The 25,027-nt window shown below is 39.6% G+C and overlaps 1 protein-coding gene and 1 pseudogene across 1 annotated transcript in view; one reads left to right on the forward strand and one right to left on the reverse strand.

Annotated features, from left to right (window-relative positions):
* The window catches only part of DNAH5 (dynein axonemal heavy chain 5), a 265,487-nt gene that overhangs the window by 183,021 nt on the left and 57,439 nt on the right, over positions 1-25,027 (reverse strand). The window contains exons 19-29 of the mRNA XM_040262501.1: positions 24,310-24,549; positions 22,553-22,743; positions 22,377-22,464; positions 19,771-19,904; positions 13,845-14,046; positions 12,824-13,059; positions 8,469-8,687; positions 7,066-7,128; positions 5,701-5,939; positions 4,751-4,991; positions 1,734-1,933 (exon numbers count right to left, since the gene is read on the reverse strand). Coding sequence (XP_040118435.1) covers positions 1,734-1,933; positions 4,751-4,991; positions 5,701-5,939; positions 7,066-7,128; positions 8,469-8,687; positions 12,824-13,059; positions 13,845-14,046; positions 19,771-19,904; positions 22,377-22,464; positions 22,553-22,743; positions 24,310-24,549 — 2,053 coding nt within the window. The remainder of the gene's footprint in view (positions 1-1,733; positions 1,934-4,750; positions 4,992-5,700; positions 5,940-7,065; positions 7,129-8,468; positions 8,688-12,823; positions 13,060-13,844; positions 14,047-19,770; positions 19,905-22,376; positions 22,465-22,552; positions 22,744-24,309; positions 24,550-25,027) is intronic.
* On the forward strand, positions 6,154-6,970 carry LOC120879236 (annotated as a pseudogene).

A 25,027-nucleotide genomic window follows, 5' to 3' on the forward strand; every position in this document is an offset into this window, starting at 1 on the left:
ATGCTGTCCTGCATACAGGGTCATCATTGCCATCTTCCTAAATTCCATATATATGTGTTAGTATACTGTATTGGTGTTTTTCTTTCTGGCTCACTTCACTCTGTATAATTGGCTCCAGTTTCATCCATCTCATCAGAACTGATTCAAATGTATTCTTTTTAATGGCTGAGTAATACTCCATTGTGTATATGTACCACAGCTTTCTTATCCTTTCATTGTTTTTCATCTTCTCTTTCCTCTCTGTTTATTGGTCTCTCTAGTCCAACATTAAACGGACTTGAAGTCATCTCAACTATTAGTCATATTAGTGAATAAAATTTTCATTTCCATATTCTTATGTGCTAAACAGATTGCTTCAATATTCTACACATCTTTCTGGGGGTTTTATTCATGCTTTTCACAAGAATATAGATCCAGCGCAACAGAGATATATGTTCCACTCACTGTTCTATCCAATGAACCCAGAAGACCATATGGCACGTGGTGGTGGTGATGGTTTACTCGCTAAGTCGTATCCAACTCTTATGCAACCCCAGGAACTGTAGCCTGTGAGGTTCCTCTGTCCGTGGGATTTCCCAGGCAAGAATACCAGAGTGGGTTGGCATTTCATTCTTCAGGGAATCTTTCCCAACCCAGGGATCAAGCTCGAGTCTCTTGCACTGCATGTGGACCCTTTACTGCTGAGCCTCCAGGGAAGCCCATGGCACAGGAAAGGTGTTCCCTAAATTTCTGTTGAACACGTGTTCCTCACATAACTCTGTCTGTGGGTTCAGTGCCATCGGCAAGAAAAGATTACCCATTCCTGACACTATGCTTCCTTAAGTTATATGTGCACTTTCTCTACTTCTATAGGGTATGTTATCTTCCATCTGTCCTTAATTCTGGTTGGGTGTAAACAGTAACCGAATTCATTTTTAAAAATCACCAAATTCTAATTAATCGACTGGCCAAAAAGTCCATTAAGGTTTGTCCATTAAGGTTTTTCCATATTGGCCAACCCAGCAGTGCAGACTCAAGGTTACCAATGGTCTACATCTCTAAGACCTAATTTTATACTCTCTATTACTCATTTCAAACACTTACACAATCACCCTATATTTGAGAAAATCCTGGTGAACAAAAGAATTATTTCAAACAGAGCAAGAGGAAACACTGAACCAAAGAAATCTAAATTTATGAGTCTCTGGGCCACATGTCCAAAGTATGGCAGCTTTCTCTACTGCTGTTGTCGAACAGAAATATTAGGTCGGTATCGGTCTGTGCTGTTTTACTTCTCTTTATGAATCACATTCATTCTCCATCTTAATCTGTCATCTCATTAAAGCATGTACACAACTAAGAGTTTCTAGTCCACAGATGTTGATGAAAAGGTTTCTGAAGTAAAATAATTATTCTAAAATTCAGAATAATTTTCCCTCTGGAATCTAGAGCCTGTCGAGCTGTCAGCTGTGCAATGAGGCTTGTCAGCAGCAAAGCTGAAATACTCTGCAAAATCCAAGTGGCTAATTACATGTTGCGTTATTTTGCCCAATTGAGGGTCTCCAACACATCCCCCAAAGAGAGGATAATGAAATAAAAACAGGATTATCCATGCTGTGCCAAGGGCTAAAATTAAAACAAGTACTTTTGATGTTGAATAAATTAAACAGGGGGTACTGTTGTGTTTCTTAATTAATCCCCCTTGAAGTGTTTGGTATTACAGTTCTGAAATCTCAGGGGAAAGACTGTCCTACCTGTTGCTCAGGAGGGAACCCAGTAACATCAAACTGTCTTCCATGTTGGCAATGATTTCTGACGTACTGTCTCCTCTCAGGAGGAGCTCTCCGCGGGTTTTAAAGCTGCCAAATGTGAATGTTTTGTTGTCCCATTCGTTAATCACTTGCTTCAGCTTTTGTTCAATGTCCCTCTCTTTCACGGCACAGATACAGATGTCCTATTAAAAATGAAAGCTCTTTTTAATCACATGAAAGTCACACATCCTTCTTGAATAGTCAATTCAGCAGAGACCCTGTCTTCACTCCTTCTTTTATATGTATCTATAAAAACTTATATATTTCCAGATCCAAACTATAGTATTTCCTCTCCCACATGATGTAGCTGTTCGGATGCCTGATTTTCACCCAAGCGAGCCAGGTTTGACTCCCAGTGTGGAAAGGAAGATCTCGGGACTTCCAAGTGGCGCTAGTGGTTAAGAATCTGCCTACCAATGCAGGAGACATAAGAGATAAGAATTCAATCCCTGGGTGGGAAAGATGCTCTGGAGGAGGAAATAGTATCCCTTTCCAGCATTCTTGCCAGGAAAATCCCAAGGACAGAGGAGCCCGGTGTGCAACAGTCCATGAGGTCGCAAAGAGTCACAACTGAGCAACTAAGCACAGCACATAACAGACTGTCTACAGGTATATATAGGTAAAGATTTATCCTAATCTGTAAAATTTTCCACCAAACTATTCCAGAAAGAAAGATGACAGAAAAGATGTGCAGAAGTGAAATACTATTCAGCCATGAGAAAAAACGAAATCCTGCCATTTGTGACAACATGGGTGGACCTTGAGGGCATTGGGTTAAGTGAGACAAGTCAGACAGAAAAAATCAAATATGTAGGATAGTCCTTATGTGTGGAATCTTAAAAAAAAAAAAGAAAGAAAGAAAGAAAAAGCCCTGAAAGAAAAGGAAATGGTAGTTACCAGGGGCTGAAGGTATGGGAATGGTAAAGATGCTCTGCTGCTGCTGCTGCTAAGTCGCTTCAGTCGTGTCCGACTCTGTGACCCCATAGACGGCAGCCCACCAGGCTCCCCCGTCCCTGGGATTCTCCAGGGAAGAACACTGGAGTGGGGTGCCATTTCCTTCTCCAGTGCATGAAAATGAAAAGTGAAAGTGAAGTCGCTTAGGCGTGTCCGACTCCCAGTGACCCCATGGACCACAGCCCACCAGGCTCCTCCGCCCATGGTACTTTCCAGGCAAGAGTACTGGAGTGGGTTGCCATTGCCTTCTCCAAAAGATGTTCTATCTATTTGCAAATAGTAGGTAAATAAGTCCTAGAGATCTAACCCACAGTTCAGTGATTACAGACAACAAAACTGTATTCTAAACATCAAATTTCCTAAAAGACTAGATCTAAATCGTTCCCACCAGTAGAAGAAATGATAATCGAGGTGTTAGCTAACACACTGAAGATTATATTGCAATATAAATGTATCAAATCATTATTCTTAAATTTACACAAAGTCAAATGTCAATTATATCTCAATAAAAATTGGGATTAAAAAGAAATGCAATAACATTTTAATTGTACAGCTTTAATCAGACTCAAAATTTAACATGTCTCTCCTGAAACTACCACAACATTGTTAATCAACTAAATCTCAACACAAAATAAAAACTTTAAAGTTTGGGGGGAAAATTTAATGTGTCTCTGATTTGACTCTAAAGTCAAATCAATGCACTACAAGACAAAGGCATCAACAGAAACCTGCCATCTTCCTAGTTCTCGGGTCACTTTCCCCATCTTCTCTGCAGCCTTATCTTCTCCTGGACCGTTAGTCAAACTCCTCCTTGCCGACTCCCCGCCTCACACTGCACTCCCTGTCTGGATGAGTTCTTCCATGACCACATAGCCAGCAACCGTCTGTATCTCCAGGAAAATCCCATATCCATTTGCCTACTGAGCTCCTCTGCTTAGATGCATCAAGGGAACCCAAAACACAATCTGTGAATATCGAACTGATGCCCAAATCAAGCTCATGGTCTTTGCACCTATCATTCTACCTGATTCCCTTTCAGTTTTCCCCATCTCAGTCATAAGCACCATCATTCATCTAGATCTCTCAGCAGGAAATCTAGGGTTCATTCTTAGCCCCTCCTGTTTCCCTACCACGTTCCCTCCATCATCAAATTCTCCCCAGTGTTACCTCCTAATGGCCTCTTCAGTCTTTTCTCCTCTACTCCAGCTTCACTCCCTGCCCTCAGCTGATGCATCGTCTCTTGCTTGGGTATTCGTATAAGCTCCCAGTAAGTTTTCCTAGGATTGCCCCTTGACGTCTTCTAATCCTTTCTCCTCACAGCTACCAGAGTGACCTTTACAAAAGGCAAATTTAACCACACCACCCCCTAATCAAAATATATCTCCCAGAGGGCTCGCAATTGCTCCCAAGATTGAAATCGATGGCAAGTTGTAGCCCCCCTCCACCTCCCCATCTTCAGCTGTCTCTTGTCTCCCACCTTCACACCTCAGCCACCCTGGCCTTTCAGTCCCCTGTACCTACACCTCAGCCCCTTCACACCTGCGGTTCCACCTGCCTGACACTGCCTTCTCTGCACTTTCCAAGCCCTTCATCCCCTCACCACACAAGCACACCCCCCTTCACCCAGAAGTCATGCCTATGCACCCCAGTCTTCTTGATTTTCATCACCCTCCCTCCACCACCATACAGGTCCACCCCATTATTAGAGGCTCTCATAGAGCAGCACACTTCATTTACTGAAGCTTGTACCTACACCTTCATTTGTACAATTATTTAATGACACAAATTTTTAATGGCCTATGAAGGCAGAAATGCATCCTTCTGTCCCCAGCACTTACGTACCACATAAACATTTCTTGAAGAAGTAAAAGCTGACTCTCAGGAAAAGAGTTTTGATTGTCCTAGCCTGATTCCCTTCTCCAACCGTCCATAAGGTAGGAAAACTATCTAATAAATCCCCTGGGGCCTTCCAGTCTCCCATGACATCGTAGCCTCCGTCATCGTACCTCTATCTCCTCCTTGTATTTCAGAAGAGGTGCTTCCATGATGTTTCTTAACTTGAAAGTTTCATTCCCCACATCCAGACTGTGCCCAGTGACAGTCATTATCCTTTCCCAGTGCCGTTCCATCATGGCCTTACTGGCCATGTGCTCCAGCAGTGGGCAACACTCACTAAAGTCATCAATGGTCTTCTTCAGATCCAGAAAAGCCTGCCAGTCCTTCAAGGCTCGAGGCAGCTTCCGACACCTGCGAAGAAAAGCCAGCGTGAAAGGTTAGTTGAATATGAGCCTGGATGTCTCTAGTCCCAGACTGTCTGCTGGCATTTCTATCAAAAACGGTCACCCAGAACAGCCACCACATTTTTAAATCTCATGACTCAGAGGATAACTGTAGGATTTACATTACAGAAAACCACTCCTCCCAATCAGGACTAGTATTTTCAATTCCTTCATAAAAATTAGGTAAGAGGCATTATTTTAAAGAAGGTGCTTCTCAATTCAATTCTCCAGACACATATTGAGGCCCTACAAAGTACAAAGTACAGCAGAATGTACCAGCTTATCAACTGAAAATTACAACCAATAACCCTCCATTGTCTTTAGGTTCAATACTTAAAGGCTGTAGAAAAATCAAAGGGCTCTTGCTTTTATTCCAAATAAATCATCTAACATAAACTTCAAATGTTTGGTAAGTGTAATATAAATAGCGATCAGCTCTAAGCTATAGAAAAGCCCCTGGAAAGATTTATCTGGGTTTAAAGGATGCACTATTCTCACCAGGTACACACAGGGGTAATTAATAAATAGTGTTTGACAAGGGTGACATCAACAGACAATAGCAATGAAGCACAATGTGCTCTTGAAACATCTGGGTGAAAAGAGAACCCGACAACCTATCAAAGAAGAAAGCTTTTGAGGTTCAATAGCTCTGGACATGCTAAACATTAATTTCTCACCTGTTCTGGAACTCTAAAAGTTCACTGTTGATTTTTTCAATATTTACTTCTGACCACAGGATATCGTGATAGCTATTTATAGTGTCTATGACACTGTTGTACAGAGTGTATATTTTCTGAAGAAGATTTAGTTGCTTCTTGATTTCGAGAAGCTTAGGATACTGCGTGACCGGCAGACCAAAAAGCTCCTCTCCTCCGGTATAGGTGATGTATTTCCGATAGATATTATCAAATTGATTCTAATAAAGATACAAGTGAAAACTCATCAAAATAGTTTACACGTGAATAAACATGCAAATGAAAAAAAGACTGACCACTAAACAAACATGCATGATCTTTGATGTAAATAAGAACACTGAAGGAGTACCATTAATTACATGGGACCCAACTCTAATTGTAACCATACCAAATCACAGTTTTTAAAAGGTAACTAAGTATATACTGTATTCCACAATGAGCTTCTCTATATTATTGGGGGGGGGGGGTGCGGTGGAGAATGTTCATGTTGATGTATGACAAAACCAATACAACATTGTGAAGTTTAAAAAAATAAAACGCATTGAGCTCTTTAGGCCACCTTGGACCCTGTAGAGGCCTGCTGGGAACAGGACCTCTAAAACGACAAACACGTCTGGCAGGCTGTGGGGCAACAGCATTTTTGCTGACTATAAGCAGGGTCTACAGAACCAGAGGGGGCACACAGCTCTTCTGAAAATTGAAGGTTTATGTGCTCAAGATGCAACTGAATTCTACAAAGGCAACGGATATGCACAAAGCAAGGAACAACACAGTAACTCCTGGTGGAAAACCTCACAAGACCAGAGTAATCTGGGGAAAGATAATTTGAAAGTGGCTCAGTCATGTCCGATTATTTGCAACCCTACAGACTATGCAGTCCATGGAATTTTCCAGGCCAGAATACTGAAGTGGGTAGCCTTTCCCTTCTCCAGGGGATCTTCCCAACCCAGGGGTCAAATCCAGGTCTCCCGCATTGCAGGTGAATTCTTCACCAGCTGAGCCACAAGGGAAGCCCAAGAATACTGGAGTGGGTAGCCTATCCCTTCTCCAGTGGATCTTTCCGACCCAGGAGTCAAACCGGGGTCTCCTGTATTGCAAGAGGATTCTTCACCAAGTGAGCTATCAGCGAAGCCCAACCATAACTTGCACTCATGGAAACAGTGGTATGGTTTGTGCCAAATTATGAACCAACCTTCCTGCTAAGGCCATTGGATACAGAATCCACGTGATGCTGTACCCTTTAAGGATTTAAACTTACTGCAAAGTAAATAAACAAAAGTGTGGAAATAAAATAAAACACATTGAGGTTTTGGTTGTACAAGAGGTCAAAGAAACTAAAAGGATTACCTGAAACATGGTAAGTCTATCACTGGCTTCCTGGGGTTTCAAGCCACTAGCCATTGGACCATTCTGAAATAAACAGTTTAAAAAGATAAGATAAAATGAAGTATTTGCATACAAATTTCATAAGCTCAGTGTATTTGAATATCAAATTTTGTTTTCATGCATGTCACATATAGGATAGGAAATGTAGCTTTTTATTTGTGGGAAAAAAAAAAAAGGACTCAGAAAAGTGACTCATTTGGAAATATTTTCAAGGCCAAAAAAGCCAAGTTAAAGTCAGAACTTTCATATGTCAAGAAATTTTGAAAATTAAAAATACGGAGAGGGTGGGATGATTTGGGAGAATGGCATTGAAACATGTGTAATATCATATATGAAACAAATCGCCAGTCCAGATTCGATGCAGGATACTGGATGCTTGGGGCTGGTGCACTGGGATGACCCAGAGGGATGATACGGCGGGTGGGGGGGGGGGTGGTTCAGGATGGGGAGCACATGTACACCTGTGGCAGATTCATGTTGATGTATGGCAAAAACCAATACAATACTGTAAATTAATTAGCCTCCAATTAAAATAAATAAATTTATATTTTTTAAAAAATTAAAAAAAAATAAAAATACGGTATTCATCTACTAGGCAACACAGACAAAGAAGGGTCAATAATTGTAAGAAGCACAGTGTCTGGTTTGAACTAAAGCACTAATGCCACACAACCTACAGAGTTCACCACTCTAATACCTATGTCTAAAGGGACTTGTAATATTAACATTCTAATCAGGTTTTCCTACATTAGGCCACCTTAAAAAAGCTGGATGTCTGTGCTTCCTCGACCATGAAGTTGTTGCATGAATCCAGTCTCCTAAATACATTCATTTTGGTGTGTTACTGATTAATAGATAAATATTTTACCCTATACTTTACACATTTCCCCTCTGCAGCACATTATAATTGGTTGGAAATGGGTCTCCTTAAATAACGTATTCCCAGTTAAAGATTCTGCACCAAAACTCATATACATACAGTTAAAATATGGACTCAATCTGTTTTGTCCACTTTTGTATCTTTAGCACCAAGGGCAACTCTGCAACATTTGCAGAATGATGAGTGCTGTGAGAAGGATGATCACGATAACTATAATTGAGTAATATTTGTCTACACAAATCTAGAACGCTACCAAACACATCAGTAAGAGACCAATGATACAAACAGCACTTTTTAATTTCCATTTACTGTTGAAATTATCCTGGATGAAATCCAAGGGGAAAGGATTGTGAAAGGGAAATACCTTTGGTCTCATAAAAATAAAATTTCTATTTCTAGGAGGAGTTCATTAAATTTGACATGGAAGCTTTAAACAACATTTTGTATGCTGTATTCACTCTTCCCCAAAAATACAGAGTCATACCACATCATAGTCCTGATAGAACTGGTGACAGTCTTGGAGGAAAACCTCCACGGTACCAATAAGCTCTTTCCTGAAACCAGGTTGTAGTGAGACTAGTTCATTCTGAACTTCGCTGGCACGTGCCAGAAGCTTCTCCCAAGAGTAACGCAGGGTATCCACTTTGTCCATCTCTTCTTTTGCTATCAGAAGCCCGTATTTGTTAAGCAGGGTATAGGATTCCTACAAAAAGAAGAAAAATTCGATTTCTGCCAGTCAGATGCATAAATCTACACACAGTCATCTTTCTAGGGCATCAGAATGAAAAAAAATCAGCAAGACAGGGCAACTGTCCAGAGTTCTGGTTCTCTACTTGCAAACTTGGAAAAGCTTAAGCAAGCAATGGAGCCACTGAGCTTCAATTCCCTCATCTGTAAAACAGGAAAATTTCTTGGATGTGTCACAGGATTTTCGTGAATATGGAAAAGATATCATTTAAATGCATTTTGAAAACTATAAACCATTATACAAACAAATGGTATTTTTACTTAGGCCCCTAAATTGTATTTGAAGACTATAAAATTAAGTAGATGAAAAATGTAAAACAATTTAACTGCTAATTTTAGAATAACAAAATGAATCAGTTTTAACTCTACCGTATTTCATTTTGTTGATAAAAGGTTCCAACAGTAGAACATAGGAGGGCATGCTTAAATCACACCCAGAGCCAAGTCATTGCCCAAAGGATGAAAAATCCTGGACTATTCTTTTGTCTAGAAGATTAAAATGAGGCAAAGTTTGGTTTTCGTGAGAAAAAAAAATTTTCCTAAATATCCCTAGCCTCTTCTCCCATCATTATTCTTCCTCTTAGACATAGAATGAACACCTGATTGCTGATTTGAGGAAAAGATTATTGATTTGGGCATGTATAGCACAGGGTCTTCCTCCCTCTTTCTCCTTCAAGGCATGCCTCCAGTCTATACTTCAGTACCAACCAAACTGAACAAAGTAACACAGATAGACAGCTTTCCAGTGTTTCTCTGATGGATGAGAAAGGACAATTCTGGGACTTCATGTCCACAAGCCCATTGCATGTGGGTATAGGACCTAACAGAAGCAGAAGATATTAAGAAGAGGTGGCAAGAATATACAGAACTGTACAAAATAGATCTTCACAATCCAGATAATCATGATGGTGTGATCACTCACCTTGAGCCAGACATCCTGGAATGTGGAGTCAAGTGGGCCTTAGGAAGCATTACTACTAACAAAGCTAGTGGGGGTGATGGAATTCCAGTTAAGCTATTTCAAATCCTAAAAGATGATGCTGTGAAAGTGCTGCACTCAATATGTCAGCAAATTGGGAAAACAAAGCAGTGGCCACAGTACTGGAAAATGTCAGTATTCATTTCAATCCCAAAGAAAGGCAATGCCAAAGAATGCTCAAACTACCACACAATTGCACTCATCTCACACGCTAGTAAAGTAATGCTCAAAGCCTCCAAGCCAGGCTTCAGCAATATGTGAACTGTGAACTTCCAGATATTCAAGCTGGTTTTACAAAAGACAGAGGAACCAGAGGTCAAATTGCCAACATCCACTGGATCATCGAAAAAGCAAGAGAGTTCCAGAAAAACATCTATTTCTGCTTTATTGACTATGCCAAAGCCTTTGACTATGTGGATCACAACAAACTGTGGAAAATTCTGAAAGAGATGGGAATACTTGACCACCTGACCTGCCTCTTGAGAAACCTGCATGCAGGTCAGGAAGCAACAGTTAGAACAGGACATGGAACAACAGACTGGTTCCAAATAGGAAAAGGAGTACGTCAAGGCTGTATATTATCACCCTGCTTATTTAACTTCTATGCAGAGTACATCATGAGAAATGCTGGGCTGGAGGAAGCACAAGCTAGAATCAAGATTGCTGAGAGAAATATCAATAACCTCAGATATGCAGATGACACCACCCTTATGGTAGAAAGTGAAGAAGAACTAAAGAGCCTCTTAATGAAAGTGAAAGAGAAGAGTGAAAAAGTTGGCTTAAAGCTCAACATTCAGAAAACTAAGATCATGGCAGCCGGTCCCATAATTTCATGGCAAATAGATGGAGAAACAGTAGAAACAGTGGCTGACTTTATTGTGTTGGGCCCCAAAATCACTGCAGATGGTGATTGCAGCCATGAAGTTAAAAGACACTTACTCCTTGAAAGGAAAGCATATTAGACACAAAACCAATACAGAATTGTAAAGTAAAATAAAAAATAAATTTAAAAAAATAAATAAAAGCTATTAGCAAAATACAGTATTATAAACTACCTCCCAGTTATGATCTGCCCAGATAACAATAAACTATACCTCCCTTGAAAAAAATAATAATAATAATAAAAATAAAAAGCAGAGACATTATTTTGTCAACAAGGGTCTGTCTAGTCAAGGCTATGGTTTTTCTAGTAGTCATGTATGGATGTGAGAGTTGGACTATAAAGAAAGCTGAGCACAGAAGAATTGATGCTTTTATACAGTGGTGTTGGGGAAGACTCTTGAGAGTCCCTTGGACTGCAAGGAGATCCAACCAGTCCATCCTAAAGGAGATCAGTCCTGGGTGTTCATTGGAAGGACTGATGTTGAAGCTGAAACTCCAATACTTTGGCCACCTGATGCAAAGAGCTGACTCTTTTTAAAAGCCCCTGATGTCAAGACAGATTGAAGGCAAAAGGAGAAGGGGACAACAGAGGATGAGATGATTGGATGGCATCACCAACTCAGTGGGCATGAGTTTGGGTAAACTCCAGGAGTTGGTGATGGACAGGGAAGCCTGGCATGCTGTGGTTCATGGGGTCGCAAAGAGTCGGACACGACTGAGCAACTGAACTGAACTGATAGCATGGGAAGATGGGGAAGGTGAGATACAGTGGGAATATAGCAGCCAAACACCAAACCAGATCTTCCAAACAACTTCTATCAGTACTAAAGATTGCATCTTGATCTTGACTACTTGACAAGGGTTTGTCTTAACTCTCAGCTCAGGAGTAAGAGTTGACAATTGCTGGATCTTTTCTTCAAACCCCTTCCCCAAATTCCCCTGGTCCTATACCACATAGGGGGTCTTTGCCTTGATATTTCAATTCCCAAGAAAAGCACAATGGAAATTTGATTTTTCTTGACCCAGCACAACAGAAACACAAACCTGAAGTCATCTCCACCATTTTCACCATACACTGAAACTTTCCAAAATCCAAAGTGCAGAAAATATGATAAAAGGCTATGATCCTGACCATCAGAGTTTAAGTCCAGACATTTAAATTACAGTATGATGAAAGGAGGCTTTCTTTGTGGCTCAGATGCTAAAGAGTCCACCTGCAATGCAGGAGACCCAGGCTCCATCCCTGGGTTGAGAAGACCCCCTGAAGGAGGGTATGGCAACTCACTCTAGTATTCTTGCCTGGAGAATTCCATGGAAAGAACAGCGTGGTGGGCTACAGTCCATGGAGTCACAAAGACTTGGACATGACTGACCAACTAGTACACATGATGAAAAGACAACGTTTTATATCTGAAATTGTTTTAATGCTACAGTTATAGTAGTCTCTATAGAAGAATATAGCAATCCATTCCTCATAAAGAATTTTCATCTAGAAAAGATATGATAAAAACAAAAGTAATGCACAACATTAATAAAACTGCATGACGTCTTTGACCCTCAGTTTCCATGTGGGTATGTAGGGGGTTGTAGCAAGGATGAAACAAGTTAATAGGGAGTACACTCATGAATGAACACCATCAGTGCCCCATCCAAGTCCTATTTGCCAGCTGACATTTGCATCCCAGCTGTTGGGCATGTTGGCTATAGGAATCGAGCTGCCTTCTTCCCTTGAAAATTGTCCTCAGCTGATAGAAGCCTCCTCATGGGGAGATTATGGTCAATGATCAACTCTTTGGGGGAGTAAAGAGAGTCCCCCTTGTCTCAAGGTGGGGTCAACTGAGTGGTACACTTCATGCTCCAGAACCGTCTCTGGGGTCAGGCTGATAGTCTACAGCTAAAAGCACACCCCGGCATGGCTTCCTCCCACACCCAACCTGGTCCTTCCCTGTTTCTTTCACTCTGATTCTCTCATGAGCACTTGCCAATAAATCACTTGTGCAGAAACCCTCATCTCAGGCTCTGCTCTTAGGCACCTCAGATGCCAAGGAAAGGATGAGATCTAACCCATATGAGGCACCCTATAAGGTCAGATATCATCATTACTGGAATCATTGTTCATGGGTTTAGCATCCATTTGTAACTCCAGACCAGACCCAGTCAACACTTCCTCTAATAGCAATTAACATCTGGAGATATTCCTACTTACACATAAACAAGTGATTATCAGTTACCTCGACGGGTCCCACTTGAAAGTCAATGGGGATTTGCTGCTCCCTAATTTCCTTCAGTGCCGCCATGGCAATTCGAATATCATCTAGGTCTTTAATGGGGCGATTCAGTTTCTTATTGAATTCTTCAACAAGTGTAAAAATGCTTTCCATTTCACTTCTGTATTTTTGGTTACAGTGACGGCCGATGACAACCATCCAGGCCTTCGTCTCAGCAGTCAAGGTGAACTTCAGATCGGCTGTAAAACCCAATTTCCATGTTCAGTTTGAAAACCTTGAACAAGTATGAGAAGATCCAATGCAACTGTTCACCAATAGTAAATATTTTGCAGCCAACAGACCTTTAACACATGAAAAACCAAACTTGATAAAAAAAAAAGTCTTTCCTTTATTATTATATGGGCTTCCCTAGCTGTTCAGTTGTAAAGAATCCACCTGCTAATGCAGTAGATGCAGGTTCAATCCCTTAGTTGGGATGATCCCCTGGAGAAGGAAATGGCAACCCACTCAGGTATTCTTGCCTGGGAAATCCCATGGACTGAGGAGCCTGGTAGGCTTCAATCCATGGGGTCAAAAAAGAGTTGAACATGACTTAGCAACTAAACAACAACAAATTATTGTATATTCATTGATTGTATAAAGCCTGTTTTGCAATAATTGAAAACACACTTCAAAATGCCCTAAAAAAGGACCTAAGAAAATTGCTGGAGATAAGCCTCAAATGTTTGCTATTGTTATTTATTAAAAACAGTACATTTTAATTCCAAATATGACAGACTCCTACCTTCTCTTAATTAGCCTTTATTTTCAAGGTTTAGCATCAAAGTATCCCAAAACAGTCCAGAATAAATAATTATGCAGAACAGAATTAAAAACAAATCTACAAATTAGTCTTGAAGCTTGAGGCCCATAAAAGGAAAGTCAATCTTTAAGAAAGCTAGAGCTCTCTGGAATGCTAATCTAGGTAAAGAGACAGAACAATACTGTTGAATTTTCATGACTCACTGAAAAAAAATGAACCAACCTGTATACAGAGCAATGGCACCCACACAGATATACTCAGGCTCAGCATTAATTTCTTGCTCTAGTTTTTGGAAGTAGAGAATCTGGGATTCAAATTCAGAAAGTGAGGGGTTTTTTATAATAAACGTCATAATAGTTTCTTCTTTCTCCTTTTGCCAAATGTGATCATAGCATTTGAAGCAGTCCATAGATGTAATAACTTCCTAGAATATAAATGACAGATTTGTGTAGAAAAGGAAGAATAAAAAACAACATCACAATACAAGTGGATATTTGCCGATTGCTAGGGGTTCCCATCAATTTATTAACATGCTTAAATAGTGAACCATGTGACCAGTTGAAGATGCCATAGAACTGGAGCTGGATACAACAATGAACATAGTAACCCAGGACTGGTAACAAAAGAACTACCATCCTAGCCAAAAAGGGAGGGGAACAGTTTATGGGAGGGTGGGCTAGTGAGTTGAGTCCATGAAATCTCTTGTGGACAGGGCCCAGCTGATTTGAGCTGAACCTCGGGTCAAAAACCACAGCTCAAAACCATACCAAGGAGAGGGTAATGCTACAGGGGTAAAATAATACTCTGAGGTCACTTTCTACCACTGCTCAGAGCTCCTCCAAGACTCTCACGGGTGAAACCCACTGGAAATCTCAAAGGAAACCCATTGACTTGTTCCCTAAGTTCAGAGTATGGAGATTAGATATAGAGACAACAAACAGATATATCCAGCATCCAACTCCATTGAAAGACTGCATGGAATCACACAAAATGCATAAATATATTGGATAAGGATTGACATCCATAAAGTATTAAATATTTCTGTGTATTTCTATATCTTCTCATCTTTCCTTTCTAAATTCCTTGTTAAGTTTTAGAGAAATCTTCATAAAGACCCTACAAACTTCTCATCATGTATGCTCCTAGGTATTCTCCAATGATGTTGTTATCATAAAAATGACCTTTTCTCACTATTCTTGTAACTATATGGATGGCACATAAACTGTTTTTCAATTAGTTTTTTAATAAATGGTCCTGTTTGCTACAAAGTGTGCTTCTGTAAGATAAATTGGCTCTCTCACAATTGGCAAATAGGAAATGATGTCAACATAACAGGAAGCTCAATTATCAAGAGTTATTTTTCCCGGTACTTTGCTTTGTACTGACTAAAGCAGCAACCCACAGAGGGGCACAATGTTTTCGGCCCCTTCTTTCTTTTGGGTTAATTTGGTCTCAACTTTGTTTTGAGAATGTTCTTGGCGCAGTTAGACCTGATTTTTGCATATTTTATCCTTGTTTCCATAACTCAGCATTTTTAACTGAGTTATAGTTAATTACTTAACTATTTAATTATAGTTTTTTACATCACCTTTTCCCAAGTTTCTTTCATCTTTTTTTTTAATTTTATTTTTTTACTTTACAATACTGTATTGGTTTTGCCATACATTGACATGAACCCACCACAGGTGTACATGAGTTCCCAACCCTGAACCCCCCTCCCACCACCCTCCCCATATCATCTCTCTGGGTCATCCCAGTGCACAAGCCCCAAGCATCCTGTATCCTGTATCCACCAGAAAATTATTAGAGCTAATCAATGAATATAGTAAAGTTGCAGGATATAAAATCAACACACAGAAATCCCCTGCATTCCTATACACTAATAATGAGAAAGTAGAAAAAGAAATTAAGGAAACAATTCCATTCACCATTGCAATGAAAAGAATAAAATACTTGGGAATATATCTACCTAAAGAAACTAAAGACCTATATATAGAAAACTATAAAACACTGATGAAAGAAATCAAAGAGGACACTAATAGATGGAGAAATATACCATGTTCGTGGATTGGAAGAATCAATATAATGAAAAGGAATATACTACCCAAAGCAATCTACAGATTCAATGCAATCCCTATCAAGCTACCAATGGTATTTTTCACAGAGCTAGAACAAATAATTTCACAATTTGTATGGAAATACAAAAAACCTCGAATAGCCAAAGCAATCTTGAGAAAGAAGAATGGAACTGGAGGAATCAACCTGCCTGACTTCAGGCTCTACCACAAAGCCACAGTCATTAAGACAGTATGGTACTGGCACAAAGACAGAAATATAGATCAATGGAACAAAATAGAAAGCCCAGAGATAAATCCACACACCTATGGTCACCTTATCTTCAACAAAGGAGGCAAGAATATACAACAGATTAAAGACAATCTCTTTAACAAGTGGTGCTGGGAAAACTGCTCAACCACTTGTAAAAGAATGAAACTAGAACACTTTCTAACACCATACACAAAAATAAACTCAAAATGGATTAAAGATCTAAATGTAAGACCAGAAACTATAAAACTCCTAGAGGAGACCATAGGCAAAACACTGTCCGACATAAATCACAGCAGGATCCTCTATGATCCACCTCCCAGAATATTGGAAATAAAAGCAAAAATAAACAAATGGGACCTAATTAAACTTAAAAGCTTCTGCACAACAAAGGAAACTATAAGCAAGGTGAAAAGACAGCCTTCAGAATGGGAAAAAATAATAGCAAATAAAGCAACTGACAAACAACTAATCTCAAAAATATACAAGCAACTTATGCAGCTCAATTCCAGAAAAATAAATGACCCAATCAAAAAATGGGCCAAACATGTTTGGAACACCTGTACACCCATGGTGGATTCATGTCAATGTATGGCAAAACCAATACAGAATTGTAAAGTAAAATTTAAAAAAAATAAATAAATAAAATAATTTTTTTAAAAAAAGGGCCAAAGAACTAAATAGACGTTTCTCCAAAGAAGACATACAGATAGCAAACAGATGAAAAGATGCTCAACATCACTCATTATCAGAGAAATGCAAATCAAGACCACAGTGAGGTACCATTTCACACCAGTCAGAATGGCTGCGATCCAAAAGTCTACAAGCAATAAATGCTGGAGAGGGTGTGGAGAAAAGGGAACCCTCTTACACTGTTGGTGGGAATGCAAACTGGTACAGCCACTATGGAGAACAGTGTGGAGATTCCTTGAAAAACTTGAAATCGAACTGCCTTATGACCCAGCAATTCCACTGCTGGGCATACACACCGAGGAAACCAGAATTGAAAGAGACACGTGTACCCCAATGTTCATCACAGCACTGTTTATAATAGCCAGGACATGGAAGCAACCTAGATGTCCATCAGCAGACGAATGGATAAGAAAGCTTTGGTACATATACACAATGGAGTATTACTCAGCCATTAAAAAGAATACATTTGAATCAGTTCTAATGAGGTGGATGAAACTGGAGCCAGTTATACAGAGTGAAGCTTCTTTCATCTTTGATAGTAAAGTTTCATACTCATTACAGTGTTATTAAATGGGTTAGTATCTCACTATGATTGTTACCATTTTTGTTAACTACCCTGGTTACAGAATTTCCTATGTTTTGTATGTTCATCCCAACCCCATTTTTCTTATATTCTCTATTTTATTAAATGTGTGACATTGCAAATCAAGCTTTTTAGGAACATATTTACTGTATTTCAGCAGAAGTGCCTATCTTTCAACTTACTACTAACTTAACTCTTTATTAAGCCATATTTTCTTTTCAGATTAGCACTTTTGGATTTATTTGGTAGATTATTATATCATCTCCAAACAAATAAGATTTGTCTCCTCATTCTAATGTTTACAGCGCTTGGCAATCAACTTTTTCTACTGGCTAATATTATAATTTCAGAGTTATATCTGAATGAGAAAAAAAAAATTTTAACTGAGAGTGAAAATGCCATTATTTGAAAGAAAAGAGCATTTCCAACTTCATTCTAAATGGTCCAATTAAGTAAATTTCACCAAGTTGTACCAAACCAAGGATATCTTTACCACCATGCCCAACATGAAGCTAATGTGTCACTCAGAACCTCGGGCTTAATGAGTGTTGAGACTTCCCACTCATTAAAATGCAGAAAGGTAAGCCTGCTGCTGTATGTCCCAACCACAACCAATCCCCTGGCATGAGCTGAGATGCTGACAGACACACCCAGAATGCACTGCAACAGCATGTGGACATTCTCACAAATGGATGATGGTTTGGAGAATGAATTACAGATCATCAAGGACCCCTAAATATGGGTAGAAATTCCAGAATCCCACTCTTTCAACATCCAAGAGTTTATATTATTAAGAACATACCCTACCTAAATAAGTTTTAGACTCTCACTTATTTTATCTGAAAGTGTCTAACTTGATTAAATTGGGACTTTTGAAAGCAAAGGTAACCTAGAATCTAAAGGAAAATTACATGAACTACATTTGTAGGGTTGGCCTATTTAAGTTATTTTAATTGCACAGTTATTTTGATTATTTGGTCCAGCTCATCTTTTCAAGCCAGGCAGTGTTGTAAGTTGATGGCCAACCTTTGGATGAGCTGAACATAGGTCAAGTTTATATTCTGATTCAGTTAGCTCCTGTAAGAAGAAAGGGGCTGAGATCAGAGGATTTTCTGTGGTTGAGGAAAGGTCAGTCATACAAAATTCAGAAGGGTTGATGGCTATGGAGGGCCACATTTAACACTGTGATCAAGTGTGCATATATACCTCCACAAACAATTTGGCCATCCTATCAATCTGGATAAAGTACTTCAAGTTATTCTAAGTGCCAACTTTTTCTATTATTTTAAGAAAGACTAACATCTGTACATTTCCTTCACATAATGGAAAGGCAAATGTAACAAAAATGACACAAACATAAATATTTTGGTGCCAGCAGGATATTAATTTCAACTACTAGGCCTTACTCTTAGATTTTCATAATAGTGCCTGCTTACATTCAGAGAAAGTAATGAACTTTATTATTGTCTATTTTATTGTGTTTTCTATGATTACTGAGGATTTGAAAGGATCCTTCAATGCTTATTATCATCATAAAATACTCTACTTACCTTTACATTTAGTATAGAGCTTGATAAACTAAGCACTAGACAAATATTTGTTAAATTGAATTATGTGACCACAGTCTCTAGGGCAAACTTAAATACAGGACCTTCACGATATTAAGAAAGGAAAATAGAAAGTGCAGAAATGCAAAAGCTTCCAGTTCCCTCAGGAATACATTAAAATTAAACTTAATATTTCCTCACATGGTTACAGCAAAGGGAGCTTTTCAAAACACTTTCAAACAAAAGAAATTCATTCTATTAAAACTGAGTAACAGAAAAGACACATTTACTGAGTGACAGCTGTTTCCTCAACACTGAGAAACATTTATAAAGAGTCAGCAGGTCTTAGTGGCAATGTGAATATTTTCTTTTAAGGAGAAATTGACTTTAAAATTTTGAGTCTTTTTGACTATGAAAACAGATTTGCCTGAACAGAAAAGGAAAAGTTGAGACAAGAAGAGGTTGGAAGAAAAAAATTAACCTGAGTTTATATCCATGTCCGGGGCAAGTTTGTGCTGATAATATTTTCAATATTCTCAGTATTATCTTATTTACACATTATAATGTACATAAACATTCATCTGATATACACAAATACAAAATTACAGTGTAAATCTTATTCTATTTCAAATGATACAAGCCAGTTCCAGCATGACTGACTCTTTGAAAGTGAAGTCTGACTTGGGCTTTGAGAAGTATCAAATTTTTTAACAGACTTATTTGTACTAGTGGTATATAAGTACATAAGTAGTTTAAGGCATTAAACAGGAGACAATATTAAAAAAAAAAAACAGAAAAGATAGTTCTCTTTCACCTTGCAATTTGGAATGAAAAATCTTGAGTTAAACATTTGCTGAGCACGTACAAGATTCCATAAGTTGCTCACTGAAGTCACAGAGGGTGGGACCCAGGCTACATGAAGGACAAGCTTTAATGCTGGTCTTCTCACAGGTTTGTGCTGTAAAGCAAAATAGCCTGGCTACAAATCCTCTTGGCATACCTTTTTGGTGGAGCTGATGATTGTGCTAAGCACAGAGACTAATTTTACAATCTCTTTGTTGTCAGAAACATTCTTATAATAGTTCCTGGTTTGCACGGGAATGGGTAAGTTCACAGATGCTATCTCAAGGGTATCTAAAGGGGAAAAAAGAGAGAAATATTTATATCAATAGCATAGAAATGTGCTTTAAAAAAGATGAGTGAGTTTCTGTAATAGTAAGAGGGCTTCCCTGGTGGCTCAGACAGTAAAGAATCTGCCTGCCAATGGAGGAGACCCAGGTTCGCTCCCTGGGTCAGGAAGATCCCCTGAAGAAGCACACGGCCGCCCACTCCAGGATGCTTGCCTGGGAAATCTCATGGACAGAGAAGCCTAGCGGGCTATGGTTCATGGGGTCACAAAGAGTCAGACACGACTGAGTGACTAACACTATAACAGTAAAGTAAGGACTTCTGAAAATCTTCTTTATAAAAGCAATAGAGGGGACTTCTCTGTGGTCCACTGGTTAAGAACCCACCTTGCAGTGCAAGGGATGCAGGTTCAGTCTCTGGTTGGGGAAGTAAGACCCCACATGCCTTAGAGCAACTAAGCCCATGCACTGCAACTACTGAGCCTGCACACTGCCTTTATCCTCTTTGGTAACAGATTATTTTAAAGAGAGACTTGTTTCAGTGCCTTCATGGTAGTTAGTTTATTTATCATCTCAAGGGATATGAGCACTAATTGAAAATCACACAAGCTCTGCTGTTTGCTCAGCTGCTTTAAAAGAAGCTTGAATAAATAAAGACTACATTTATCATCTATCATTAGCAACTTGGATGTCATATACTCCCTAATATTACCTCAGATATGGGGATGACACCATCCTAATGGCAGAAAGCAAAGAGGAACTAACTAAAGAGCCTCTTGATGAGGGTGAAAGGGGAGAGTGATAAAGCTGACTTAAAACTCAACATTCAAACAACTAAGATCATGGCATCCAGTCCCATTACTTCATGGCAAATAGAAGAGGAAAACATGGAAATAGTGGCAGATTTTATTTTCTTGGGCTCCAAAATCACTGCAGACAGTGACTGCAGCCATGAAATTAAAAGACGCTTGCTCCTTGGAAGAAAAGATATGACAAACCTAGACAACACATTAAAAAGCAGAGACATCACTTTGCTGACAAAGGTTCATATAGTCAAAGCTATGGCTTTTCCAATAGTTATGTATGGATGTGAGAGTGGGACCATAAAGAACGTTGAGCATCAAAGAATTGATGCTTTTGAATTGTGGTACTGGAAAAGACTCTTGTCGGACTGCAAGATCAAACCAGTCAGTCCTAAAGGAAAACAACCCTGAATATTCATTGGAAGGACTGATGCTGAAGCTGAAGCTCCAATACTTTGGCCACCTGATGTGAAGACCCGACTCATTGGAAAAGATCCTGATGCTGGGAAAGATTGAGCGCAGAAGGAGAAGCAGACGACAGAGGATGAGATGGTTGGATGGCTTCACTGACTCAATGGACATGAGTTTGAGCAAACTCTGGGAAATAGTGAAGGACAGGGAAGCCTGGCTGCTGCAGTCCGTGGGGTCACAAAGAGTCGGACACAATTTAGCAACTGAACAACAACAATGGCGTAAGTGAAAATCATGAGATATACAGCAAAAATCACATTATGTAAGTGAAACAGGACACACAATGTGTCAAAACACAAGATTGTGATAATTGTGATAATGACAAGCTTTTCTTTAAACTGTGAGACTAAAATCCTTCTTGTCCCCCAGTATGTCTTTGATATGTACATTTAAAACACACTATTTAGGGGCTTCCCTGGTGGCGCAGTGGTAAAGAATGTGCCTGCCAGTGCCGGGGACACAGGTTCGATCCTTGGTCCAGGAAGAGCCCACATGCCATGGGACAACTAAGCCCGTGCACCACAAACACTGCGTCTGTGCCCTAGAGCCCGAGAGCTGCAACGACTGAGCCACGTGCCACAACTATTAAGCCTGCAGGCCTAGACCCCGTGCTCCCCAACAAGAGAGGCCCCTGCCACGAGAGTAGCCCCCGCTCACTCAACCAGAGCAAACCCAGGCACAGCAACAAAGACCCAGTACTGCTGCTGCTAAGTCACTCCAGTCATGTCCGACTCTGTGCGACCCCATAGACGGCAGCCCACCGGGCTCCCCCATCCCTGGGATTCTCCAGGCAAGAACACTGGAGTGGGTTGCCATTTCCTTCTCCAATGCATGAAAGTGAAAAGTGAAAGTGAAGTCGCTCAGTCGTGTCCGACTCTTAGTGACCCCATGGACTGCAGGCCACCAGGCTCCTCCGTCCATGGGATTTTCCAGGCAAGAGTCCTGGAGTGGGGTGCCATTGCCTTCTCCAAGACCCAGTAGAGCCATAAATAAATAAGTAAATCTTTAAAAAAATAATAATACACTACACTATCATGGTGATATAAAATACATGAATCTGTATTTTACAAACATGAAAATGACTCATAGATTAATATTACAATCTGATCTGAGAATTGCACAGGTGCGGGGGGATGGAAATACCTTTTAGCTCAACAGGTTTTGATTTAGAGTGACCAGTCAGAAAGAACTAAAAAAACATTTACCTTGAGGTTCGTTTTCTCCCATTTCAGTATCAGAATCACTGTCTTCATTATGCTGCAGGGCAGTCAGTTTTCTTTCCTGCATCTGTTTCTGCAATGGAAAAGGACAGCTTTCAGTGCCCTATCACCTGTAAAAGAAGCAGCTTCCACGTGTCACGGTTTCCTCATGCCAAACCCACCTTGGATGCCAGCTCACCGCTCCACTGTCTAACTCCCTTGCTGACAGTGATGATGAACTCCACAGCTTTGTTCAGCGTCTGCTGTATGTCTTCGAGGGCTGGGGCCATGCTGATGTTGGGGATTGCCAGAGTGACACTTGCCCGGAAAATGGGCAGCCCGTTCTGCTTCACTTTAGAGGCACTGTTACTGTCTGAGTTAACACAGAACAGGGAAGCTTTCATCCTTTTCATTTAAAAAGATTCTTTCTTAATGAAAAAGATAAATATCATTTTTAACCAGAAAAATGAAAGCACCTAGATAAATACATAATAGGTATATCATCAGACAATATGAATTTGCTGAACGTATGAGTGAATGAATAAAAACTAATAGAGGATCTAGTTTTGCTCAGTGGAACACAGCAGTTCAGTAGAACCCCAGCCATCTTCTGCTGATTACAGTCTATGGGTACATGCTCCACAAAGAAAATTGGCTGCATGGAGTTGGCAGATTATATAATTACAGAAACTCTTACCTAAAATGTTGAAGATGAGACTGTCTGAATAACAGGATGCCAGCAAATTAAATATAGAATAAGTAAGTAAGGGATAAAACACAAGACTATCAGAACAAATGCCAGCTTAGAATTTCAGATAAAATATATGTCTTTCTACCATCGCTATCATCACTCTGATATATATCAGAGTATATCACACTGGGAGCAGTTAAAGACCAGGGACGAAATAAAGAGTAATTCACCATTTATATCCAAGGGAATTTTAAAGTTGAATATAGGTAGAGTTATGGGTATATAAATATGGATATGTATGTGTGCAACTCTATACAACTGGAAATACCTGTAATATATAAAGTTGGGGAAGACAGGAGACAATATCCAACATATCAACAGTTGATAAGTTCACATATTAGCCCCATGTCAAAGAAAAGGACTATCCTCCATTTTGAGGCGAAATAAAACATAAGAAACCAAGTTGCCATCAAAAGTTCTTTCAGGGTTTCCACTTCTTTTCATCCACTTTTAATTAACTATTAGACTGACTGCGTTCCCTTAGGTGCCCATGTTCAAAATAAATAAAAAGGTTTGTTATCCTATTATTTTTTGTTTTAATTAATTATTACTTTGTTTTTATATGTTTTCAATTTAAAGTTTAGTTTCAGAATGTCTCTAGATTTGAATGATTTTTGTGGCCCATCTGGGAAACCAATTTCTGAATGGTGCTGAAGAGAGATGATTGTTTTAAGAATGAAGAAATGAGCTGGAAAGTACTAAATTAACATGAAAATAGCAAAAAATAATTTTCTGATTTGGAGGTTATGACATTAATAAAATCTTTCTTTACAAGACTGGCTAATAATCTAACGATTTAACAATGAAAGTATGTTTCTATATAGCTTCTTTTTAAAGTATTTCTTCTTTTACTAGTTAAAACAATTCATTTCACGTGTTTTCATCTTATTACAAAAAGATTAAATGTGATGTTGACTATTATTTTATTAACAAAAGCTGAGTGGACTTAAGTCAATTACTTAACTTTCCTGGACTCCAGTCTTATCAGTCTTAAATGAGAGAAATGATAGTGTCTACTTCATCGAACTGCTGAGATAACCCAAGTTCATATTATATAAATGTACAAGGAGGCACTGAAGAAATGGTGAGGGTTTTGATTATTTAAATTCAACAGGAACACACACACAGGCACATACAACCAGAGACCAGGCTTGGCAAGCCAAGAGGCAAACCCTGTGGGATCATTACCCTGGAAGCTCGTCATGTTGCAGAATTGAATGCGCCTGCGGATGGCCTCTAGTGTGCTCCTTGTAACTTTCAGAAGAGCATCCGTGTTTTGGTGATTGAAGTGAGAGAGCAACTCTCGGGCTCCTTCCTCTAACACCTCGATCTCTTTCTTCTTTCTTGAGATTGTCATCAAAGGCAGGAGGCCTGCCCCAGCATTAAGGGAAGAAGTCAAGGCATTAGAATTTTCTTCTTCTCTTTTTGCTGTTACAAAATGAGAGAAATTGAAAGAGATGGGGGCAGGGGGCCACCTATTGTAGTTAAGGAAGAAAAGATAAATTGGTGGAGTCATAAAGAACCTGCCTGCCAATGCAGGAAAAACAAAACACATAATCGATTGATCCCTGGGTCAGGAAGATGCCCTGGAGGAGGAAACGGTAACCCACTCCAGTATTCATGCCTGGAGAATTCTATGGACAGAGGAGCCCGGTGGGCTACAGTCCATGAGGTCACAAAGAGTCGGATAGGACTGAGCCCGCACATATGTGCAAGTTTAATAACACTCAAATGTCATACTTCTTATGAAATGAGGCCATCAAAGGATAGAAAGAGGACATTGGGGGAACAAGGTGGACTGATGGACTCTCATCCTTGACGTGTGGGAATAGGAGGAGAGGTAGAACTATGCAAAAACAAGACAGGGCCTGGGGTCATAGGTGCTGGCTCTCTGGGGTCTCTCTTT

Source organism: Oryx dammah, unplaced genomic scaffold (genome assembly GCF_014754425.2).
Source record: "Oryx dammah isolate SB20612 unplaced genomic scaffold, SCBI_Odam_1.1 HiC_scaffold_20, whole genome shotgun sequence".
NCBI classification, from domain to species: domain Eukaryota; kingdom Metazoa; phylum Chordata; class Mammalia; order Artiodactyla; family Bovidae; genus Oryx; species Oryx dammah.